Below are 22368 nucleotides of genomic sequence, written 5' to 3' on the forward strand. Positions count from 1 at the left end.
AAGACGATTGTGAGTGTCATCACAACAGTTGTACACTTTTTCCTGCCGTCGCAACTACACTCCAGGAGCATACACAACACATTTCACCAAAAGTGTGACTGTATTCATATTGCTACCAGGATTTAGGTGGGCACATTGGCGCCCTTCTCTGCAACAGCGACACAAATTTCAGAGGCTATCGGGATCGATATATCTCTAAAAGATTGCTAGATTTTTGGAATTATTAGCACCTCGCATGACGTTGTTTGATTTAACCCCTGTGCCTGAAATAAATTTCATTTATTATAGATTCGCAACAACCTGACATCGATGCTTAGTTTGCAAGATGAATCTAATGACCTATCGATCATCTTTCACACCAATCTCCACACAGAAGTACAACAGTGGCGGGCAAAGATACGGGAATCGGAGTCCCCCTTTGTCCAACCAGTTCACTGTTGCACACCAGCATTTGCGATAAGGTCCTAGACAAAGACCTCGTCAACTTCTCACTAAACAAAATAGGCAACACTTTGTGGATGAAGTTGTAAAGGATAAGAATGTACACGTAGTGAAATCACTGGAGCCCGTATTTGTGTTGCCAAATGATCGAAAGACCTTTGATGCCATTGAAAATTTTGGTTTGGTTTCTTTTGTTTAACGTCCAATTAACAGCTAAGGTCATTTAATGACGGCCTCCCATCCGTGGGACATGCATGCGTGTGGGGAGTGCGTATGTGTGTTTTGGGAGGCTGCGGTATGTTCGTGTTACGTCTCCTTGGGATAGGCCTGAAATTTTGCCGATTTATAGTACTACCACACTGAAGCATACTGCCGAAGACACCCAGCAGCACACCCCAACCGGTCACATTATACTGACAACGGGCGAATCAGTCGTCCCACTCCTAATTTGCTGAGCGCTAAGCTGCTCTGCTGAGCGCTAAGCAGGAGCAGCAACTACCATTTTTAAAGACTCTGGTATGTCTCGGCCAGAGGACAGAACCCAAAGCCTTTCTCACAGGGGCGAACGCTCAACTAAAGGCCAAAAGTGAGGCATTGTCAAGGCTTTGGTTTGGTTTGGTTTATTTTGTTTAACGTCCTATTAACATCTAAGGTCATTTAAGGACGGCCTCCCGTGCGTGCGACATGCATGCGTATGGTGAGTGCGTATGCGTGTTTCGGGAGGCTGCGGTATGTTCGTGTTAAGTCTCCTTGTGGTAGGCCGGAACTTTTGCCGATTTATAGTGCTACCTCACTGGAGCATACTGCCGAAGACACCCAGTTGCACACCTCACCCGGTCACATTATACTGACAACGGGTGAACCAGTCGTCCCACTCCTAATAAGCTGGGCGCTAAGCAGGAGTAGCAACTACCATTTTTAAAGACTAGTATGTCTCGGCCAGGGGACAGAACCCAAAACCTTCCTCACAGCGGCGAACGCTCAACTAAAGGCAAAAGTGAGGCATTGTCAAGGAAGACATTAGGAAGAAGGTTTGTAAGAAAGAGAAAATTAGTAAGTTCCCAAATTCAGTCGCCTCTTACGATCATGCAATGGGGGCAGCAGGTACCATTCTTACGCCCTACCTGCAGGCCAGCCAGCTGAAAACGTTAGTGCAGTTGATTGGAAGCGTGAACAACAGGTTGATGAGGATATTGCGAGGGTTTCTTAACTACAGAGAACTGGTTATCATCCCAGGGGGAAAACACTCAAGACCGAGTCCCCATATGTACAGAAACTCCCGAGATCTTGGAATCGGTTGTGTTTACGTGACGGAGTTCTGTATAGAACCGCTTCTCTGGACGACCAGAATGTATATCAGATTGTCTTACCAAAGCAGTACCATTCCATCGCCCTAAAGGGTGTGCATGATGATGCGGGTCACCAGGGAAAGGAGAAAACTCTTTGGTTGGCAATGCAACGCTTTTACTGGCCATGTCTAAAGAAGGATATAAACACCGAAGTGGAGACCTGCGGGCGCTGTATACGCCGTAAGACACCGGTCCGACCCTTCGCCGAGTTGGTTCCTATCCATACATGCAGACCGCTCGAATTAGTGTGTATTGACTTTCTCACCGTGGATAAGTCAAAGGATGGGTATGAGAAGATTTTGGTGATAACTGATCACTTCACCAGGTACGCTCAGACGGTGCCTTGTCGTAATGAGAAGGCATTAACAACAGCTAAGGCTTTGTATGATCAGATTGGTTATATACCCCATTTGAGGTTTGTGCGAGACCTGAGTATATATATGTATACAGGTGCGTGTATGGTGAGTGTGTACGTGTATGTATTATTATTGTATATTGTGAATGTTTGCTGCAGAACTCCAATCCTGCAAATAAAATATCCAAAACGAACCTTGTTGTTATACTTGTGAGACGACCCCCAGGGTTTACACCTATATAGGTTGATACGCATAGTGTGCCGGACCCGAGTATATATCCCTAAAAAATAACTAATACCTCTCTCTCTCTCTCATGACATTATCTTCAACTTGTTGAAGTTGGTCATTATCATTTAGAAATTAGATCACACGTGAAGGTGAAAAATGAACTTTCATCAAGAGACTAATACAGTCCCGTGACCACCGACCAAGTATGTGAACAAAATTCCGTTCGGCCAACATTTCTCCGTTATTCAAACCTCTATCAATGTCAGAGAATAACTAATTAAGTGTCAAAATATTTTATGAATGTTTTTTGAATAGCATGTTTTCACCTGATTGTGTTTGGCCATGGTACTTGGCAATATCCCTTTACGCCGACTGCTCGTAGTACCTAGGATAATATGGCAAGTAAATAGATGAAGTTATATGCACCCGTCATACAACTGGCTGTTCCGAAAACGTTAAAAAACGAAAAACTACAAATTCGGACAATTTATTACTGCCGGCTCTTTCTTTGATATTCCCAGTGGAGTACGTCCAAGGCGCTCCTTGGGTAGTTGACATATCTATATGAAAATAAATATTTACATTTTGAATTCTGACACGGAAAAAAATCCCGATTCTCTAGGAAACCACACAATATTCGTAAAATTAATTAAATTTAATGGCACATGGTTTTGATATAGCCATCTTCAAATCGGTAACATTCGTAATGCTGTAAACATTTCGATAATAAAATTTTAATTGTAACAGTTTTCGTATAGTGGATGTTTCTCAGGTCCTACGACTGGGTTCCGTGTGTCTGTGTAACTACATGTATATACACCCCGGTATGCATCATGACATTGCCAAAGACAATCAACGAGCAGATATATTCACATATATTTATTTACATGACAGGAAACAATACAAGGCCTACAAATACAATCTCAAACAACTCGCATACTACACTCATATATGGAACGAAAACCCCCCCGACTAAGGCTACAAGTGTTTCACTAATAGGCCTATAGACGACGGACAAAGGGACATAACTGGACATAGACGACGGAGACATAGTATATATTGAAGTGTAGACGACGGTAATTTAGAAGAGACTAACTAAATGCCGGAATCTGGTGATTCTCGGTCAGTTCCTATCTAAACTTCAGCCGGGAATCAGCAGATACCGCTGATAAATATAACCTAACGCCGAAACATAATTTTAGCGACCCAGGCCGAATAACAATTTAAGACTAGACTTACCGAAATACGTTGCGCCACGCAGGGTCTCAGTGTCTGACCAGTTCCGTGGTCCAAACTTCAGCCAGCACTGGCGAGAACCCTGCGAAACTGAATATATAGCCCCAGTAGCCCCATCCCCAGTCTGTATTTTCCCGTGCTACACGCGTATATATACGTAGCCAACTACCCGAACCGGCTAAGCTACACGTACCCTGTTACCAAATATAACTAGGGGAAAACCCCACGTCACCAACACTAGGTGGCGCTAGTTCCTACTTCCCAGCATGGCCGCCAAGCCGACAGACGATCACGGAGGTTAAGATACAAACAAAACCAATCCTGCTACACTCGCCCTCCCTTGGAAAAAGACCAATGACCACATTGGACAGATAGGTATGCATAAAAGCATACACACTATACTAAACTTGGTCATTTTAACTAGCAGGATTGAAGAAAAATATCAAGATAGAAATTAGGTAGATGTGAGCCTTAACCACATGCACTATCAAACTAATTTGCTAGACATCCAACCGTAAAATAACTGCAAAAGTAAACAATGAGCCACTTCATTAAAAAACTCGTGACTGCAAATAGGTAAACGCTAGGATCTCATAACTTACAACAGCTATCGTCCCTAGATAAATATAAATATATACACTTAAAATAAACACCCATGAGGAAACAAGTATTTGAACTGTGTTATACCCCTCCATTAGATGAACATATATATCTCAACAACTTCCTCCCCCCTAAAGAAAAAAAAAATGATAAACAATCGACGTTCCATGTAATTACGTATGATTATCAGGGATAACCACTAAAGCCACCACAGCAAAACAAAATGATAACTAAATACTCCAGAACTCCTACCAAGCTAGATACACATATAGGCTACCAAAACCTGCTAGTGCCAAACTAGACGTGAATTAACAAAACTACTTACTACGGCAGGGAACCGTAGTCAACCTCTGGGTTTACCAACCACTTATAAGATTGCTGACGCTATAGAAAAGAAATGACAACTCCCAAATCCAGGTCACTAGAGTATCCACCTCAAATCTACCCAGACTCCTTATATAGATTCACAATGAATAATATAGAGTCCCCACATAATGGCATACTACAACTCATAGTACCCAGTTCCATTTCTGAAATAGAAGATAACCAAATGTAGAGCAATTTAAGAAGTGCATAAAGTAGATAATACCTATACCCTATATATCTTTATAGCTACTAGTATTCAATTCAAATAAATGGATATATCCATTTTAAATTTAGTACTCAATTCCATTCACACAACTCACCAGTACATATAATGAGTAATATTGAAGCTATACTTGAAATGAAATTGTAACAAAACTTCACATTTTAATCCATAAATTTGTTTAACTAGAGTTCGCTAGTAAATTATTCACAAATGTCAGGAATATCCGTTCTGCTTCTCTTATGATGCTTTCCCCACTCATGAACACTCCCTGGAGGAAACTTGATAGGGCAGCTTCATATTCCCAGCACTGATGAATTCTTGATTATAATGATATGAACTTTCACACATGCACAATTTATGTGCCACATCCTCAATGGAAAAATGATGACCCATCCGGAGATGCCTCCTTAATTGGTTGACCCTTCGATAAGTTAGGGAACATTCCGTGCATCCAAAGACCTTCCATCCGGGGCAATGGACCCGTGCCCAGTGGTTGCGAAGCTGTGTATAATTATAATAGATTGGCGTGCTGCATCCTGCTACCGGGCATACCATCCCTGCTGGATTCCACCGCGGCCTAACATCTGCCTCCAGGTCCAGTAGTTCCTCCCTGGGAATAGTTATCTGGATAGTATCCATCGTCCTGCAATATATAAACTCTCATACACACAAATTAGCAATGTGAATATTTATTTTATTTTACATCATTGAAAGTACTAATCCTTCCATTGACAACCCCAAAATAGGTATATACAAATATGTAAACAGAAGTCCAAAGTTAATTATATAACATTGGTATATAAAACGGTTTAATATTACCCCACACTTTAAAGTAAACAAAACTCCAAAGTTTATTGCAATAGCACATTCTATTTTAACAGTTAAAAACAGAAACGTTTGTAACACTGACATGTTCAATTAATTCATGTTTTATGATATTATTTCATTTCGCTCCTAATATGCATTACTACTAGTCAGGGCTGAACCGACGAGGAGGTACTATTCTCCTGCCGACCCTTGTTAATCTAGGAGGAGTTACTTCCCTTCCTTCACTTGCATTACCCGGAGAGGGGTTTGTACTTCCCTCGAAGTGGAGTGGAGTTGGATCATACCCAGCACCAGGTGTCCCAGGTTCCACAAAGGATATTTCTGACTCCACAGAGTTCCAATTCCTTGGGACTTCATTCCCCTGGTATGGTTTCAAGTGGTCAATGTGTACAACCCTCAAGCTCGAGTCTGGACCATCTCTCACCTCATATGACAGGTTTGGTATTTTTGTTACCACTTCATAGGGACCAATCCAACCCTGGGCCAACTTATTTGTTAAAGCAGGGGGATACCAACGCCATACAAATTCTCCCACCCTGAAATTCCGTTCCTTTTTGCCTCTATCAAAATAGTTTTTCTGTCTTACAGCAGCTTCTCCTAACTTCTGATACACAAACTTATGTGCCTCCCTGGTAGTATCCTGTACCCACTGGACATATTCTATGGGACATCTCTCTACTGATTTCTCTGGCAACCCCACCATAAGATCAAGTGGCATAGTTGTCTCCCGACCCAACATAAGTAAATTGGGAGTACACCCCGTGGAGTTATTCCTACTAGCCCTATACGCCATCATAACGTATGGAAGCTGATCATCCCAGTCGTCCTGATTACTATTCACGAACGAAGACAACATTTGGATTAGTGTTCGATTAAACCGCTCCACGAGTCCATCAGACTGTGGCCTATATGGTGCAGTTCTAGTTTTTTCTACTCCGAACTTACGACAAATGGCCTGAAACAATCCAGATTCAAATTCTCTACCTTGATCACTGTGTATAGATCTGGGAACACCAAACCGACTGAAAAACTCTGACACTAGTCTGTCTGCCACTGTAATAGCAGCAGTATGATCATGTACGGCGTATGCCTCTGCCCATTTGGTAAAATAATCTACCACCACTATAATGTAGTTATTTCCATTTACAGTTTCCCTGAGACCACCTAGGATGTCAATGCCTACCCTCTGCATGGGACCGCTAACAACCTCAGATTGATGCAAAGGCACATGACCCCGATGAGGACAAGATTTCCTTCTGGCACACATCTCACAGGACCTACACCAATTCTTAACATCCGCGGTAACTCCAGGCCAGTAAAACCTTCTACGCACTGAATCTAGGGTCATGTCCCTACCTAAATGACCTGACGAGATGTTGTTATGTAAATGTTTCAATATAGTTTCCTGTACTACATTGGGTGCAACTATCTGCCTATTACCACCAATAGGATGTGATACGGGATTTATCCTGTAGAGTAGACCATTAGGGTCCAAATGGAGACTTTCCCACATGTTATAAAGGGACATAACTCCTACAGGAAATGATGGAATCTCTGACTTGGCTGGTTTTACACTATGTGTCTCCTTAAGTGCTATCATTACCTTAATGATCTCATCCTCTCCCTGCCACTTGTTTAGCTGCTCTGTTCCCCAAGTTGACAACCATTTACCCAAATCATCTTCCTCACTCTCAGATGTTCCATTTACAGGTTCAACCACCACAGGACTACTCATCTATTGTACAACCAGGACATGACTCCCGCTTGCACTTACGACTGAATAATCTGGAAAGTCTATCAGCATTTCTATGTTGACTTCCAGGCCTATGTTCAATCTTCATATCGAACATGTCAAGGACACTAATCCACTTTGCTATCATACCCTCTGGTTCTTTGAAATTCCTAAGCCAAACCAGCGAAGCATGGTCTGTCCTCACTATAAAAGGTCTACCCCACAAGTAATGCTTAAAGTATTTGACAAAAGTTACTACAGCTAACAGTTCTCTATACGTTGTGCAATAATTCTGCTGAGATTTGCTGAGAGTGCGACTAGCATAGGCAATAACCTTTTCTTCACCATTTTGTATCTGAGATAAGACCCCACCTAACCCTGTTAGACTTGCGTCTGTATCTAGAACAAACTCGCCCTCACTACTGGGATAGTTCAACACCGGAGCTTTTGTTAACAAGTTCTTAAGCTCTGAAAATGCTTGCTCACATGATTCTGACCATTCAAACAACTTGTCTTTCCTGGTGAGATGTGTCAGTGGAGAAGCAATGCTGGAGAACCCTGGGATATATCTGCGGTAATAACCAGCAATACCTAGGAAGCTACGGACTTCACGTATGTTCTCTGACAGCCTCAACCTTAGCTGGGTCACAACTAATACCCGCTTCGGACACCATATGCCCGAAGTATGCCACCTCAGATCTGAATAACTCACACTTTTTAGGTTTAAGCTTCAAGTTAGCTCCCCTGGTGCACTCAAACACCTCTCTCAAATTCTGGAGAGCAATTTCAAACGTAGGACCAAAGACTACCACGTCATCAAGATAACACAAACACTGGGACCAGTTCCTACCCTTTAAAACAAGTTGCATTAGTCTAGAAAAAGTTGCGGGGCGTTACATAGTCCAAAAGGCATGACGTTAAACTCAAAAAGGCCTTTGTGCGTACAGAATGCAGTTTTCTCGCGATCTAACAAAGACATATTACACTGCCAATACCCGCTCACCAGATCCAGAGTAGAAAACCATTTTGACCCAGCCAGTGCGTCCAACGCATCATCGATACGTGGCAACGGAAACGCATATTTCCTTGTGATAGCATTCAACTGTCTGTAATCAATACAGAACCGGACGGATCCATCTTTCTTTGTAACTAAGACTACTGGAGCGGACCACGGACTAGTACTAGGAGAAATTATGCCATCCTTAAGCATCTTATCCAGCTCCTTCTCTACAACTAATTTCTGAGTGGGGGAAAGACGTCTGGCAGGTATACGTATGGGACGATGCTGACCAGTATCAATAGTGTGCTCAACTACCTTCGTGTGACCAATATCACCGCCTGGACTATGAAAAATATCCTGAAACTCCTCGACTAATTTCCTAGCCTGCTGTCTCTCACTAGATGTTAACTTATCAGACATATCTTCCACAAGCTTATCTAAATGTTCAGGGAACCTCTCAGAATGACCAGTCTCCTCTGTAACTCCATGTACCATATCTACAGGGTTTAAAACGCCGAGAATAGTGTTCTCACTCAAATTGACTCCTTTTTTTTACCGAAGTTAAGAACAGATAAAGTAATATCAGGACTGGTTGGATCTATCAATGCCTTAGCCATAAGTAATCCTTGGTCTGTCACATACTCGACCGGCTCAACTAAACTCTGCTGCCTACCCTCCACTGAGTTAAAGACCCCATCTACATAACCTCTGAGGTAGCACTGCGAGTTTCCTGGAACCTTCACTGCCCCACTTAGACGAATGCGTGCGCAGCTAACATACCCATTACTAGACAATGTAACCTTCTGACCACCAATCTTAATAGCTTTGTCCCTGAAACTAACTTCACCACCATGCTTGATAAGGAAATCTATACCTAGGATACCAGATAATCTATCGAGACTAGCTACCAAAGCCTCCTGCTCATATATGAGCTTGCCTATCTTAATTATGCACAAACAATGTTCGAATGAAACACAGTTTATTGAACATAAACACAGACACGGAGACAATGACCTGAAAAATAAGAACAAAACCTAGAATACATATGGAGACGTGTAAACGATGTCGACAATTACATTATTTAATACTGAACGCATTAAATATTCATTTAGGTATATTTTAGCCCACCATCATCAGATGGTGGGCTGTTCAAATCGCCCTGCGTCCGTGGTCCGTCGTCCGTCCGTCCCTCCCTCCGTCCGTCCGTCCCTCCGTCCGTCCGTCCGTCCGTCCGTAAACAATTCTTGTTATCGCTATTTCTCAGAAAGTACTGAAGGGATCTTTCTCAAATTTCATATGTAGGTTCCCCTTGGTGCCTAGTTATGCATATTGCGTTTTGAGACCAATCGGAAAACAACATGGCCGACAGGCAGCCATCTTGGATTTTGACAATTGAAGTTTGTTATCGCTATTTCTGAGAAAGTACTGAATGGATCTTTCTCAAATTTCATATGAAGGTTCCCCTTGGTGCCTAGTTATGCATATTGCATTTTGAGATCAATCGGATAACAACATGGCCGACAGGCAGCCATCTTGGATTTTGACAATTGAAGTTTGTTATCGCTATTTCTGAGAAAGTACTGAAGGGATCTTTCTGAAATTTTATATGAAGGTTCCCCTTGGTGCCTAGTTATGCATATTGCGTTTTGAGACCAATCGGAAAACAACATGGCTGACAGGCAGCCATCTTGGATTTTGACAATTGAAGTTTGTTATCGCTATTTCTGAGAAAGCCCTGAAGGGATCTTTCTCAAATTTCATATGAAGGTTCCCCTTGGTGCCTAGTTATGCATATTGCATTTTGAGATCAATCGGATAACAACATGGCCGACAGGCAGCCATCTTGGATTTTGACAATTGAAGTTTGTTATCACTATTTCTGAGAAAGTACTGAAGGGATCTTTCTGAAATTTTATATGAAGGTTCCCCTTGGTGCCTAGTTATGCATATTGCGTTTTGAGACCAATCGGAAAACAACATGGCTGACAGACAGCCATCTTGGATTTTGACAATTGAAGTTTGTTATCGCTATTTCTGAGAAAGCCCTGAAGGGATCTATCTCAAATTGCATATGAAGGTTCCCCTTGGTGCCTAGTTATGCATATTGCGTTTTGAGACCAATCGGAAAACAAAATGGCCGACAGGCAGCCATCTTGGATTTTGACAATTGAAGTTTGTTATCGCTATTTCTGAGAAAGTACTGAAGGGATCTTTCTCAAATTTCATATGTAGGTTCCCCTTGGTGCCTAGTTATGCATATTGCAATTTGAGACTAATCGGAAAACAACATGGCTGACAGGCAGCCATCTTGGATTTTGACAATTGAAGTTTGTTATCGCTATTTCTGAGAAAGCCCTGAAGGGATCTTTCTCAAATTGCATATGAAGGTTCCCCTTGGTGCCTAGTTATGCATATTGTGATTTGAGACCAATCGGATAACAACATGGCCGACAGGCAGCCATCTTGGATTTTGACAATTGAAGTTTGTTATCGCTATTTCTGAGAAAGTACTGAATGGATCTTTCTCAAATTTCATATGTAGGCTCCCCTTGGTGCCTTGTTATGCATATTGCGATTTGAGACCAATCGGAAAACAACATGGCCGACAGGCAGCCATCTTGGATTTTGACAATTGAAGTTTGTTATCGCTATTTCTGAAAGTACTGAATGGATCTTTCTCAAATTTCATAAGTAGGTTCCCCTTGGTCCCTTGTATTGCATTTTTGGACCAGTCTGTCCTGAAAACAACCTGGCAAACAAACAGCCATTATCGTTAAATCTCAAATTTCTTATATAGCTAGGATTCCCTTGTTTGAAAAGTACTGGAGGGATGTCTCAATTTGCACAGATTAGTAAAATGAAGGGAAAAGTAGAGAAAAGATCAATCTGACATGGAACCTATGAAGATCATTCAATGGTGGGCGCCAAGATCCCTCTGGGATCTCTTGTATATGTTTATATTATATTCTTTTTTATTTCATAGTTACACTTTTACAATTAACAATTATAATACATAATTTTTACACTAGCTATGAAGCCCGACCACGTGTATGTCATATGTTAAATATTTTAACATATTACCGGCAAGATATTTAAAATGCAAATATATTAGTTCAATGTATTTTATCTATATCAAATAGCTAAAACACATTAAATGAGGTATTTATATTATTATTTTAAATTAAATAAACTTACCTTGAAGCACTGTGGCCGTAAAGCGCACAGACTTATACTGGAAATGTGTATGGTGCAGGGTCTATAGCCGTTGTGGCTGCACTCACCTGGGCAAGGCCCAGGTTAGGTTTTCCACGTGCACGGGTATAGGGTCATGCAGCGTCAAAGTGACACACTCAACCAATCCTTGCGCTCACCTCTCATACGTCACCATAACAACTATATACACAGATACATAGGACATTATATGACACAGGGACTTGTACAAACATTATACACGATACACAGCGCAAATATTTATATACACTTTACATGTACAGGTGTTGGTCAGACTATTATAAAAGTTTGACCACCGTGACATGTAATTAAAACACGAATATAAGCCCTTCTGGCTTCTTGAGGCGTATCCTTGTAGTGATTAATTCATCGATCATGTAACACTGTAACACGTAGGAGCGAATTTGGAGGGTTCATTGTGCCAGTGCTGGTTTAGACGCGATTTAAAAGATTTCACAGAATTTGCAGACACCACATTTTCTGGTAAACTGTTCCAAATATATACAACTCTGCTATTAAACCGATGTTTGGTTACTTCTAGTCTGGACACTGGCTTCAAGATCTTCTTAGAATGACCTCTTGTGAAGGTAATGGGAGACATCGTAAACAATTTATCTTTGTCGACCCTATCGATGTTGTTGATAATCTTGAACGATATCTGTACGTTTTCTTTGATATCCAAGGCTTGGTAATCCTAAGGATCTGAGTCGTTGTTCGTAGGAAAAGTTGGTTAATCCAATAACTCTTTTAGTGGCTCTCCTTTGGACATTCTCTATCACAATTTTATCCTTGAGCAGTATAGGGTTCCAAACGCAAGACGCAAATTCCAGATGAGGCCGAATAAATGACTTGTACAAGTTTAGGAACATATTTCTGTCGATATAGGTGAAAGTTTTGAAGACAGACCGGTTAATCTGTTAGCTTTCGAAACACAAATGGATGCATGTTCACTAAATTTCATTTTGCTATCAAAAGTTACGCCGAGATCTTTTTTCGGATTTAGTATTGGTTATTTCGCTCTTTTGACCTTCTTTTTCAATGTTATATTTATTAGTGTTTTCCTTGAAATTGCTAATACACATGTGTTTACATTTTTTGGCGTTTAGTTGCATGTTCCAGGTCTCGGTCCATTTGCAAATGCTCTCAACATCTTTCTGGAGCTCCTCTTTATCCGCGTTGTTGCCTACTCCTTTCAAAAGTTTTGTGTCATCAGCGAACATTTTGATTACGGTGTTCACCACTTCCGGTATGTCGTTCACGAAAATGATAAATAAAATCGGACCCAGAATACTCCCTGGGGGACACCGCTTGTGACGTCACTTACGTTAGAGAGTTCTCCGTCAATACAAACTTGCCGTTTCATTCCAATGAGAAAATTCTTAATTGTAGGACATTACCTCTGATGCCACATTTTTCGAGTTTAAGAAGTAATCTTTTATGCGGGACTCTGTCAAAAGCTTGACTAAAATCGAGGTATATGACGTCAACGTTTTTTCCATCGTCCATTTCATTGGCAATATAATCTGTTACCTCGATAAGTTGCGACACTCATGATTTACCTTTCATGACCCATGCTGGCTATTTGAGAACAAACCGTTTGATTCCATATGTGTGGCACCCTGTTAAATAATGTATTTCTGCGTTTTATATTTGTCTGTCGGTTATTTGCGTTTTCCGTAACCGCGTAAGCGCGCGTATACTTTCGTTTCGTTTAATGTTTCGTTGTTATAGTAGGCCCCGAATAGGTATACTATTGTTAGCTCACCTGCCCGAAGGGCAAGTGAGCTTATGCCGTGGTGCGGCGTCCGTCGTCCGTCCGTCCGTCCGGTGTCAACTTTTTCATTTAAACAACTTCTTCTCAATAACCAAGAGGCCCAGGGACTTCATATTGGGCCTGTAGCATGCTAGTGTGAAGGGCTACAAAGTTTGTTAAAATAAATGGCCTTGACCTTCATTCAAGGTCACATGGGTCAAATAGGCTATAATCTTCAAACGACTTCTTCTCAATAACCAGGAGGCCCAGGGACTTGATATTGGGCCTGTAGCATGTTGGGGTGAAGGGGTACCAAGTTTGTTAAAATAAATGACCTTGACCTTCATTTAAGGTCACATTGGTCAAATAGGCTTTAATTTTCAAACGACTTCTTCTCAATAACTGAGAGGCCCCGAGACTTGATATTGGGCCTGAAGCATGCTGGGATGAAGGGCTACTAAGTTTGTTCAAATAAATGACCTTGACCTTCATTCAAGGTCACATTGGTCAAATAGGCTATAATCTTCAAACGACTTCTTCTCAATAATCAAGAGTCCCAGGGACTTGATAGTTGGCCTGTAGCATGCTGGGATGATGGGCTACCAAGTTTGTTCAAATAAATGACCTTGACCTTCATTCAAGGTCACAGAGGTGAAATAGGCTATAATCTTCAAACAACTTCTTCTCAATAACCAAGAGGCCCAGGGACTTGATATTAGGCCTGTAGCATGCTGGGGTGAAGGGCTACCAAGTTTGTTCAAAGAAATGACCTTGACCTTCATTCAAGGTCACATGGGTGAAATAGGCTATAATCTTCAAACAACTTCTTCGCAATAACCAAGAGGCCCAGGGACTTGATATTGGGCTTTAAGCATGCTGAGGTGAAGGGCTACCAAGTTTGTTCAAATGAATGACCTTGACCTACATTCAAGGTCACAGGGGTGAAATCGGCTTAAATCTGTAAATAATAATTTTGCGATAGCCAAGAGCCTTTGAGACCTGATATTAGGCCAATAGAATGCTGGAATAAAGGACTAGAAAATTTATTAATATGAATAAACCTAGCCTACTCTGATATTTGAATAAAGAAGTAATCAGCATAGTATCTGTAGAAATGACCTCAGCCAACTTCAAAGTTGCTGTAGAGCCAGGTGAGCGATACAGGCCCATTGGGCCTCTTGTTATGTATAGGTGTCGTGTATGTATGGACAATGATTCAAAACACACATACGCACTCACCACACGCATGCATGTCGCACGCACGGGAGGCCGTCCTTAAATGACCTTAGCTGTTAATAGGACGTTAAACAAAATAAACCAAACCAAACTAAACAATGACTGACCGCTTGACCCGTGACATGCGCTGTCTAATTCTTTCTTCCTTTTCCTGCCTAATCTTTCTTTCCTTTCTTACTTCTTATTTGGGATTTGAACAGAGCAGATCTATATATGGTTACTGATTACGCCAATTTTTCCAAGGAGTTTGTCCTTCGTGCCATACACGGGGGACTACAATTCCAGTTAATAAATAGCATTTGGAATGACTTTGCCTGGTTGTTTGGTCTGTTGGTTCGATGGAGAGAACCCCCTATGACAATTCTATAATGGCGCCCATGTATGCTTCGATTCGAATCAGCCCGCCAACCTAGACCGGAAGTCAACATACCATGTATGGGAAATTATGTGTAACACGTGTGATCAGTGTGTTTATTCCATGTTTACTGCACAGCAGTGTTCCTTGTTCCTGTGCGACGACTGGATTCTGGAACTTTGTGTTGTTAACGCACACCGTAAGTGACATTCTATTATTCAGTAGCTACTGTGACTTTTGTTTGCTTGTGTTGCAATCGCGTGCACTCATGATATAGTATACGATATACTGTATAGACTTTGCCTTTTCTACGCGAGTTCATCTTCGAAGAGGAGTCGGTTCATATGGAGATTCATAGACTTTTATATTGATTAAATTTATCTGTGATTTTGAATTGATGATTAGTTTGTGTTTTCTTGCCATCTGTGATATATATTGTTTACATTTTTCTTGTCATTCCTGAATTAGTTTTACTTTGTGCAATACATATACTGAAGTGTATTTTTGAATTTTAGTTGATATTTGTTAATTGCATTAAGTGTTTTTTGTTTTTTTCATATCATTTATTTTGATTTTTTTTTTTTTGTCTTTTGCTTTAAGTAGAATTAATTGATAGATTTTCTTTTGGTTTTTTTTCTCTTTTGATCACAGTTATTTGATTTTGCGTTAATTTTGTTTTGTTTTTTTCATTCGAACATTCATTAATTTTTTTCTGTTTGTCGATAATTTTTCATAAATTATTCTTTGATTGAATTTTTGTGATACATTATTTATATTTTCCCCGGTGTGTGGTACTTTACATATTTTTGATTCCATTTTTGTTTTTGAAGCTTAGGTTTATTTGTCTTTGGGGAATCTTGTATTTTTCTTCTGTCCTTTTCTGTTTACTAACATATTACTTAGACATTTTAACAGACTGTGACATTTGTGATTTTGTCTTGTGTATATTGTGTAGTTACCTGGAGTTTTCATTGATTTAGGTTAGTAGTTTGTATTTAGCACATATTTTGCTAAATTTATTTACATTTTGCATCTTAATTTAGTTAATCACTTAATCAATTTAGTTTAAACGGCGGTTATCTATTTTTGCCTGCTGAGAACCTGAGTCTGCAGAATTGTTTGGTAAGATGCAAGTATTGGGTATTTAGTTAAGTTTATTTTTCAGATTTCATACCTGGACTGTTCATTTTTTCAGCTGTGTTGTTTTTATTTGAGCATTTACAGGACTATTTTTTCTTTGAATTTCAGCATTTTGCATGTGGTTTTGATTCCATTTTGGACATTTTCATTTTCAGTGTGTATCATTCTTGGACTTTTGGCAAGTGTTCGTAAAAGTGACACTTTGCCATTTCAATATTTGGTGTTGTTTACTTATGTAGAGTGTTTTTCTTGCATGTTACTTTATTTTATTTGTATGTGTGCCCTTGTGTAAACTTACAACCATAATGCACGGTGAGGAGACTGATGACCAGATGGAAGCCAAAGCTTTACTAGAAGGTTTTCGTGCCTTAGGAACAGTACCTAATTTTAGGTCCCCGGAGGAACTTAGGGCCTGGATGGAATCTTATGTAAAGGACAACCAGCCCGAGGACAAGCCTGATCTTGCACATCTTGAAACTGAGGATAAGAAGCCTAACATAGAGCAGATGTTCTTCAGTCCCAAGAGATGTTTGTCTACCTTTTCTGGAGATCCACCTGCCTCTAAGGGAGATGTCTCTTAAGGGTGAACCGAAAGGAGTTGTCATGCGACTTGGACCTTTAACAGATCTTACCACTATATTGGACAAGTTGGAAACAGTATATGACCGCATGGAATCTGACGAATCCTTACTAGCAGAATTCTATGGAGCAAAGCAGATGGAGAGTGAGACTGTAGCTGCTTGGGGATTTAGGCTGGAGGAGATTTTAGGAAGAGTGACGGAACGATCTTATATTGCGCCAAAGAAGGTCAACTCCATGTTGTGTGCTGTTTTTTTCGAAGGGCTTAGACCTGTTCTACGTGATATGGCCGGCTACAAGTTTGACACTATAAAGGACTTCGATCAGCTACGTCAGTCCATACGTCGTCTTGAGAATGCAAGGGAATTGTTACCTATCAAGAAGGAAGCTACCTCTTCCAAGACGCAAGTAAAGATGATGGCTACTGTTACACCATCTGTTTCCGACAGTAACTCGGATATATCGGAGTTGAAGACTATGATGCAACAGTTGACTTCTCGTTTTGATAAGTTTGAGACGGATAGCAAGATGTCAAAGAAGCCAATATCTTCCAATCATCAACAACAAGTGGACAGCGTGCTTCTGCTCCCATACAACATCAACAACGCAATTTCAGTGATGGTCGGAGAGGTAGACAGCAAAGGCATGGCAACAATTACTACCAGAGGAAACAGCCTGAGTCTTCATACTATTGTGATGAACCCGGATTTCAGTCTGGTGGTGGACCCCAATTTCATCAGGGGGGAGAAGATCAACATCATCAGGATGTGATGGGGAATCCTGGGCCACAATGCTATCGCTGTGGACAGTATGGTCATCTGCGTATTGGGTGTCGTGGGATCATGGACCATAGCCAACGCCATCGTTTAAACTAGTGGTGACCTGCGGTGGAGGCGTGCCCGTAGGCTACAGAACCAAACGCCAAATATGTGAAAGCATGTCAGCTACAGCTATGGATAGATTGAATGGTGATTGTAATGTAGTGGATATCTTTATGGAGGGACTCCCCACTAAAGCACTCTTAGATACAGCAGCCACTGTTTCAAGTGTTAGTGAGAATTTTTACCATACTTATTTAGGTGAACTTCAACTACACCCTCTTCAGGATGGGGCCCTGAAGATACAAGTGGCAGGTGGCAAGTGTATATTAATTGTTGTACCGGATACAGACTTTAACAAGGCTGTCCCCGTATTACTAGGAACCAACGTCCTATCATATCTCATGCAGCAGTGCAAGGAGTGGTTTGGATCAAGATTTCTACAGGAAGCGCCACTTACAACGCCATGGTACTTGTCTTTTAGATGTTTGTCTATCAGGGAAAGACAGTTAGTGCAGAACCGTGATCGACTAGCGTTGGTCCGGAGTTCGGAGAATCGGAACATCATCAGTCCTCCCAATGGACGCGTCGATATTTCTTGTAAACTGGACAGGGAGATTCCATACCCAGAAGTATGTGCCCTTTTACAATCTACTCCTGACTCGGTTCTGCCAGATGACTTGGATATTTCACCAACTATTTTTACCTATAGGTACCGGCAGAATGGCACTTTATATGTCAATGTCTCGAACATCACTACCCGGACTGTTGTCGTGCCTCCACGCTCAGTAGTGTGTGAGCTACAACCTGTCTCTATCCAGCAACAGTTGGTTGCTAGCAATGCTCAGAGTGATCCCAGTGTGATGGACCTAGTTTCTTTTTCACCTCTACTGGATGACGTCTTGCTCCTGCGAGGGAAAGAAGTCATTGCACGGTTCGAGGATGTATTTTCTACTGGAGATTTAGATCTTGGTCATACTACAGCTTTTAATCATCGCGTTGAACTTGATGATGAACGACCATTCAAACAACGTCATAGACGGATACCACCTGGAATGGTGCAGGAGGTCAGAGAGCACCTACAACAACTATTGACATGTGGAGTTATCAGGAAATCTCATTCGCCATGGGCATCTGGAGTAGTGCTTGTTAGGAAGCGGGATGGTAAATTACGCATGTGTATCGACTATCGCCAGCTAAACAACCGGACCATCAAAGATGCTTATGCGCTACCCAGGTTGAGATAGCGGAGGAGCACAAGGAGAGGACTGCATTTACCGTTGGACCCCTTGGCTTCTTTGAGTTTAATAGGATGCCATTTGGATTGGCCAATGCCCCTGCAACATATCAACGCCTGATGGAGCAGTGCTTAGATGAATTGCATATGGTTGACTGCTTTATATATCTAGATGATTTCATAATATTCAGCAAGTCCTTTGAGGAACATCTGGAGAGGTTGGACCGTGTACTTAACAGAATAAGGGAGTGTGGCATCAAGTTATCTCCAAAGAAGTGTGGTTTTTTTCCAGCAGAAGGTCAAATATCTTGGTTTCATTGTGTCTTCGGAGGGAATTGAGGCAGATCCGGATAAAATACAGAAGATTATGGATTGGGGAACACCGACAAATCCAGAAGAAGTTCGTCGATTCCAAGTTCATCAAGGACTTTTCTCGGATCTCGTCCTTTAACTGACATCATACCCATTCCAGAGAAGAAATGCACAAAGAAGAAAAGTTCAACCGGTGTCTGGAAATGGGGAGCAGAACAACAGGAGGCATTTGACTACCTGAAGTCAGCCCTGTCATCACCACCCATACTGGCCTATCCGGACTATACCAAGCCATTTGAACTGCATACAGATGCCAGTCACAAAGGACTCGGAGCAGTGCTTTCCCAGACACAAGATGAGAAGTCGCGGGTCATCGCGTATGCCAGCCGAGGACTTACCAAGTCGGAAAAGAACTACCCAGCTCACAAGTTGGAATTCCTAGCTTTAAAATGGGCGGTGACAGAGAAGTTCAAGGACTACCTTTACAACAATGAATTTCAAGTTCTGACTGACAACAACCCTTTAACCTACGTTTTAACCAGCGCCAAACTTGATGCTACAGGACATCGTTGGCTAGTAGCTCTAGCAGCTCCCTCAGCCCCCCCCCCGCCCGCCCCCCCCCCACCCCACCCCCCCCCCCTCCCCCCCGCCTCCCCCCCCCCCCCCCCCCCCACCCGCGCCCCAACTCTCCACCCGCCCCCACGCCCCCCCCGCCTAAACCCCCCCCCCACCCCCGCCCCCCCTACCCCCCCCCCCTCCCCCCCCCCCCCCGTCACACCCCGCCTCCCCCGCCCACCCCCCACCCCCCCCCCCACCCCCCACCCCCACCCCACCCCCCCACCCCCCCCCCTCCCACCCCCCCCCCCCCCTCCCCACCCCCCCCCCACACCCCCCCCCCCCCCCCCCCCTCACCCCCCCCCCCCCCCCCACCCCCCCCAAAAAAAAAAAGTTAAAAATTGCAAAAAAAAAAAAATTTTTTTCCCCACACCCCCCCCCCCCCCCCCCCCGCCCCCCCCCCCCCCGCCACCCCACCCCCGCTCCCCCCCCCCCCCCCCCCACCCCCCACACCTCCCCCCCCCCCCCCCCCCACCCGCCCCCCTCCCTCCCCCGATCCCCCCCCGACCCCCCCCGGCAACCGCCCTGCCACCCCCCCCCCCCCCCCTCCCCCCCCCCCGCCCCCCGCCCCACCCTCTCCGCCCCCCCAACCCCCCCCCCCCCCCCACCCCCACCCCCCACCCCCCCCCCCCCCCCCCCCCCCCCCCCCCCCTGCCGCCCCCCACGCCGCGCGCCCCACACACCCAACACCCCACCCCACACACCCCCCCCCCCTCCCCCCATACCCCCAAAAAAAAAGATAAACTAAAAAAAAAAAAAAAAAAAAAAAAAAAAAAAACCCCCCCCCCTACCCCCCCCCCCCCCCCCCCCCCCCATCGCCCTCCCCCCCCCCCCCCACACACAAATACAACCCAAAAAAATAAAACACACACACACCCCCCCCCCCACCCACAAAAAAAAAACTAAATCCCCCCCCCCCCCCGCCCCCCCCCAACCACCAATAAATTCCCCCCCCCGCCGCCACCCCCACCCCCCTTTAATTTTAGCATCAGATACTTGCCCGGTAAATTCAACGGAATAGCAGATACACTGTCTCGTCTACCAACTAAGGAAATCATGGAGAAGGAGTCTGTTGCAGCTGTTTGCCATACAGTTTGTTCACAACCAGTGATTGAGAGTGTCTGCAGGGCTGCAAACAGTTTGAACGACTTTGATCCATCAGACAGTTTGGATATCAACGATCTACAATATCAGGACATCCGCACGGCACAAAGAAGATACATCGTGATAGGACCATGTATTGAGAATGTCTTGCATGGATACCGGCCACCTAGAGATGAAATACCGAAAGAATCCTGGAACCCCCACCTTTATCGTCAATATGATTCTTTGAAAGTTGTTCGAGGTATACTTTACCGAGAAGTACCAGATGACGGAAGGCGGAGACATCTGTTTGTCATTCCCGAAGTGTTGGTGCCATTCGTACTGAGGAGTCTCCATAGCAACATGGGACACCTTGGAGTAGCAAAGACATTGACGCTTTGTCGGGATAGGTTTTACTGGCCGGGTATGAACACAGACGTGGAGAGATGGATTGCTGGGTGCCCTCGATGTTTGAGGAGGAAAGTTGCCACCAATGAGCGAGCACCGCTTGTGTCGATGATATCGACCGCTCGAGTTGGTGTGTATGGACTTTCTGACACTCGAACCATGGAAGGGTAACTTTCAACACATCGTAGTGATCACTGATCACTTCACTCGATACGCTATGGCCATACCGACCAGAAACCAGACCGCAAAGACCACAGCAGAGGCCTTCTTCAACCACTTTGTTGCCCATTATGGAATGCCCCAGAGAATCCATTCCGATCAGGGAGCCAACTTTCAAAGTAATCTGATGAAGGAACTCTGTCAGCTTTCTGGGATTGGAAAATCCAGAACAACACCATACCATCCTATGGGGAACGGGCAATGTGAACGTTTCAACCGGACATTGCTGAGTATGCTGGGTACATTGGAACAAGACCAGAAACGAGATTGGAATTCTTACGTCACTCCATTGGTACACGCCTATAACGCCACCAGGAATGAAACCACCGGATACTCGCCTTTCTTCCTGATGAATGGTAGGGAACCCAGGCTTCCCTGTGGATTTAGCCTTTGGAGTGGAAACAGGCCGACACTTCCAGTCGCATACCAAATATGCAGAGGACCTTAGGGAGCGTTTGCAGGAATCGTACAGCATTGCCATCAACAAGGCTTCATCCGCACAGAACAGACAGAAAGGAGGATATGACCGTCGAGTAAGGGGAGGTTGTGTTGCTGTCGGGGGCAAAGTGCTTGTAAAGAACCTTGCCTTCGAGGGAAAACATAAACTATCAGACAAGTGGGAAGAGGATGTATATCTTGTGTTGGATCGACCAAACATCGATGTTCCTGTATTTGTTGTACAGAAGGAAAATGGTGAAGGAAGGAAACGGACGTTACACCGGAATCTTCTACTTCCCATAGGGCATCTGTCTTCCAACGACACCAGTAAACAACAAGATATAGACAACAAACCCATCCCAGCACCGAGGAACCCTCGTCGAGATAGTAGAAATAGGATAGCTCATTTACGGAGTAGACCCGTTGAGGATACGAGTGAATCCGAAGATAGTGACGAGGATGTGGTAGTTTGCTTGCCTAAGAGGACAACATCGGATAGCGATCCAGCGGTAGGCGGTACCATCTCCGGTACTGACGGGCCCACCGGCTGTGAAAACCATGAGTCGACCATGGATACCGCGGAGT

The 22368-nt window shown here is 43.4% G+C and overlaps 2 protein-coding genes across 2 annotated transcripts; both read left to right on the forward strand.

Moving 5' to 3' along the window:
• The first annotated feature begins 17590 nt into the window (after positions 1–17590).
• On the forward strand, positions 17591–18718 carry LOC117315872. The gene has a single exon (XM_033870278.1). The coding sequence runs from the start codon at positions 17591–17593 to the stop codon at positions 18716–18718; it is 1128 nt and encodes a 375-aa protein (XP_033726169.1).
• A 65-nt stretch (positions 18719–18783) lies between these two features.
• LOC117315873 lies at positions 18784–21297 on the forward strand. Its single transcript, XM_033870279.1, has 3 exons — positions 18784–18988; positions 19181–19588; positions 20729–21297. The coding sequence occupies exons 1-3, from the start codon at positions 18784–18786 to the stop codon at positions 21295–21297; spliced, it is 1182 nt and encodes a 393-aa protein (XP_033726170.1).
• Positions 21298–22368: the final 1071 nt, after the last annotated feature.

This window comes from Pecten maximus, chromosome 17 (assembly GCF_902652985.1).
Source record: "Pecten maximus chromosome 17, xPecMax1.1, whole genome shotgun sequence".
NCBI classification, from domain to species: Eukaryota; Metazoa; Mollusca; class Bivalvia; order Pectinida; family Pectinidae; genus Pecten; species Pecten maximus.